Source organism: Atta colombica, unplaced genomic scaffold (assembly GCF_001594045.1).
Source record: "Atta colombica isolate Treedump-2 unplaced genomic scaffold, Acol1.0 scaffold41, whole genome shotgun sequence".
NCBI classification, from domain to species: Eukaryota; Metazoa; Arthropoda; class Insecta; order Hymenoptera; family Formicidae; genus Atta; species Atta colombica.
The window spans coordinates 1,950,096-1,952,952 of NW_017259520.1; the positions used below are offsets into that span (position 1 = coordinate 1,950,096).

General features: G+C 42.8%; 1 protein-coding gene across 1 annotated transcript in view; it reads right to left on the reverse strand.

Moving 5' to 3' along the window:
- Window positions 1–359: 359 nt before the first annotated feature.
- The window catches only part of LOC108691160 (transcriptional activator cubitus interruptus), a 92,042-nt gene continuing 89,544 nt past the window's right edge, over window positions 360–2,857 (reverse strand). Inside the window, exons 10-12 of the mRNA XM_018198816.1 lie at window positions 2,243–2,779; window positions 1,902–2,171; window positions 360–1,805 (exon numbers count right to left, since the gene is read on the reverse strand). Coding sequence (XP_018054305.1) covers window positions 360–1,805; window positions 1,902–2,171; window positions 2,243–2,779 — 2,253 coding nt within the window. The remainder of the gene's footprint in view (window positions 1,806–1,901; window positions 2,172–2,242; window positions 2,780–2,857) is intronic.

Genomic DNA, 2,857 nt, shown 5'->3' on the forward strand with positions numbered 1-2,857 from the left:
TTTAATTTTATTAAATGTGTTAGTTTATTGTTCTCTCGAAATGTATTATAATTATGTTATACTTTTTTTATTCACAACCTTTAATTCTTTAATCAATAAATTGAGACAGATATGTGGGATAAAGGTCAGTAATGAATCTAAAAATCTGCAAACTATAAATCGATTGTTTTTACATAAAGTTACCATAAATTTTGTCAAATGTTTCATGTTTAATATTTTAATTTTATTTATGTATAGCAAATTTTATATTAAACATAAACTTATGTTATCTGTAACGATCGAATAAAAAATTGTTTAAGCGCAACAATTTATCAATCGATAGTGAAATTAAATTGATATTGCTCGTTACAGTAGACAGGTCATTGAATCATTTGTAAATATCTATTTTCTTCTAGTAAAGAACTAAGCGAAGATGTCATGTCATTGACAACCATGTTGGCACTAGCTGGTAAAGGTTGCGGCAATGACATAGGATGCGTCGAGCTGGAGACGTTGGTCTCATGGGTTTGAGCATTAATCGACCAGTTCCTACATTGCTGAACGTACTCCAATGTTCTGCGGTAGGAGTCTTGTCTCATACCTTGAGGAGGTTTTATCGGCGAGCCTTGTTGTGATTGGCTAATATCTCTGCATTGTATCTCCGGCAATGATCCACCATGTTGACCGTGGTAACATTGATTTCCGTAAGTCCATGCGCAATTGCAATTGTATTGAGCCGGAGGATTCGTACTAGTTTGACAATTATGCGCGCAGGTTTGTTGCTGCTGTTGCATCCTGCAGTTAGTTTGTTGAGCGTTACAAAGTTGTGGTGACGTTCTCTTTGAGCTTCCGCCACCATCGTTGACTTGACGATGTGCTCCACTGGGATGAATACAATTGTTGACCTGCAAGCAGGACGCTGTAGCCGATTGTTGAGTTTGCTGTTGACAGCTTTGAAGGTTTGTCGCAAGCGTATTCATTGATTTGCCTTGATTCGCGTGATTCAATTGAGAACAACGAGGTGACATCGGACTGCACTGATTAGCCACCGGAGATGGGGCAGAGTGTACGTTGGGTATTTGACCATTGGACGTTACGATAGGCCTACACTGACCGGACGGCTGACTACACTGAGCACTTGGATGAGCAATATTTGATGGATTAGGTATGGGTGTGGATTGTTGAGTGCAATGCGGCGATAATTGTTGACAATTGTTCGTTAACCGCATCTGTACAGCGTGATTAGATTGTGTGCAGGTCTGATTAGAATGATGACCACTGACTTGGCCACTAGTGCCATTGCAATTCGCGTTCATTTGATTCGCGCAACCGTAACTGGGATAGTAAGCATGTGCATGACTCTGAGGACAATTTCTGGAGAGTTGAGCGGAATTCTGGGGCAGATTTTGTGGTGCGTGTTGTGGTGCCAGAGCGCCAGCTGCAGGGGATGTCAATGGCTGATCGCTCACATGAGCCGAGGTATAATGAGAACTCGGTGACATGACTTGACCCACAGCTGGGCTTGCCACTGGTCCGCCTGTCACTTGAGACCCATAATTAGGCGGCGGGCAATACTGCGACGGAGGCTGAGTTGTACGTGAATTCGGACATTGGCCGTAAGGTGCAGAAGAGGGATTCTGATAATTCGGACAGGGTTGTTGTATCACTTGTTGAGAGGAGTAACAGTTCTGCTGATGTGATGACTGATTATAATTACACGTGGGTTGCATTTGTCGCTGGTAATGCAGAGGGTTCGTACATATCGGGGATTGGCAAATCGGTAGAGGACTGCCGCGATAGCTGACTTGATTTCCGCCCGCTTGAACCTGCAGTAATAATGTTAATTTGGAGATTAAAAGAAATCAGCATGAGAGACATGTTGCGGGTTTAAATAATTTAAAAAAATATTCTAACGTGATTACCTGATTCAAATACTGCATCATTTCATCGGGAATAACCAGTTTGTTCTCTACCATTTCTCCTTCACCCACTTCGTCCAAAATTACTTCCTGATTGGGATGAAGCTCAGGCTGAAGTTCGGGTAATTGTGCAGATCTCGGCCTGGGTGGAATCGGAGGAGAAGTCCTTTGGGCTGGATTACTACGAATAGGTTCGGACATTCGTCTATCACTCGATGGTTGAGTACACTGACCACTCGGATTATTCCAGTCGCTTGGCATTGTCTGAATATTCTGCAAAAGAATATCACGTTGTTTAAGAGCATCCTTTATTGAGTTTATGTGAGAATTGTAATGAAGAATACCTGAAGAGACATGTTCTGCGTTTGAACAACGAGATTATTCGTCGAGTAAGGTCCCTGAAAATGATTTTGATCGATTCTGCTAGAAGCGGTGCTCATCTGGCTGCTTCGTCTGGACGTACCCGGACTGATCGGATCGTATAAGCTTTCTGATCCTGGGCCCAGTCTAACGGCGTTAACGACGCTCGCTTGGCTGCTTCTTCTGCTACTGAAATCTGTCGATCTCATGCTACCGTAATAAGTGCTGACGGTACTGTTGCTATCCCTTCGCGGTTCACCGAATGGCTGCAACCTCAATTGAAGATCAGACAGACTTGTTTGCCGTGTCTGACCACCACCACCTTCCATTTTCAAATCAGTGATTCTTTTATTGAGATCACCGATATTACCCTGAGGTACAACTCCACGAATCCCGCGCATATTTGCTACGCCTACGATCGGCATGTTTGACGTACCCTTGGCATTCAGTCTTCCTTTCAGACGATTTCTCGACGTGGGCGCTGGTACTTGCAATTGTTGTTGCGATTCCATACCGCCAACCTGTGAATAATCAAAACAATGTTATTTAAGGTTGAAGAATATCACAAAAGAAATGTAAGTCTCTAAGATAAACAAAGA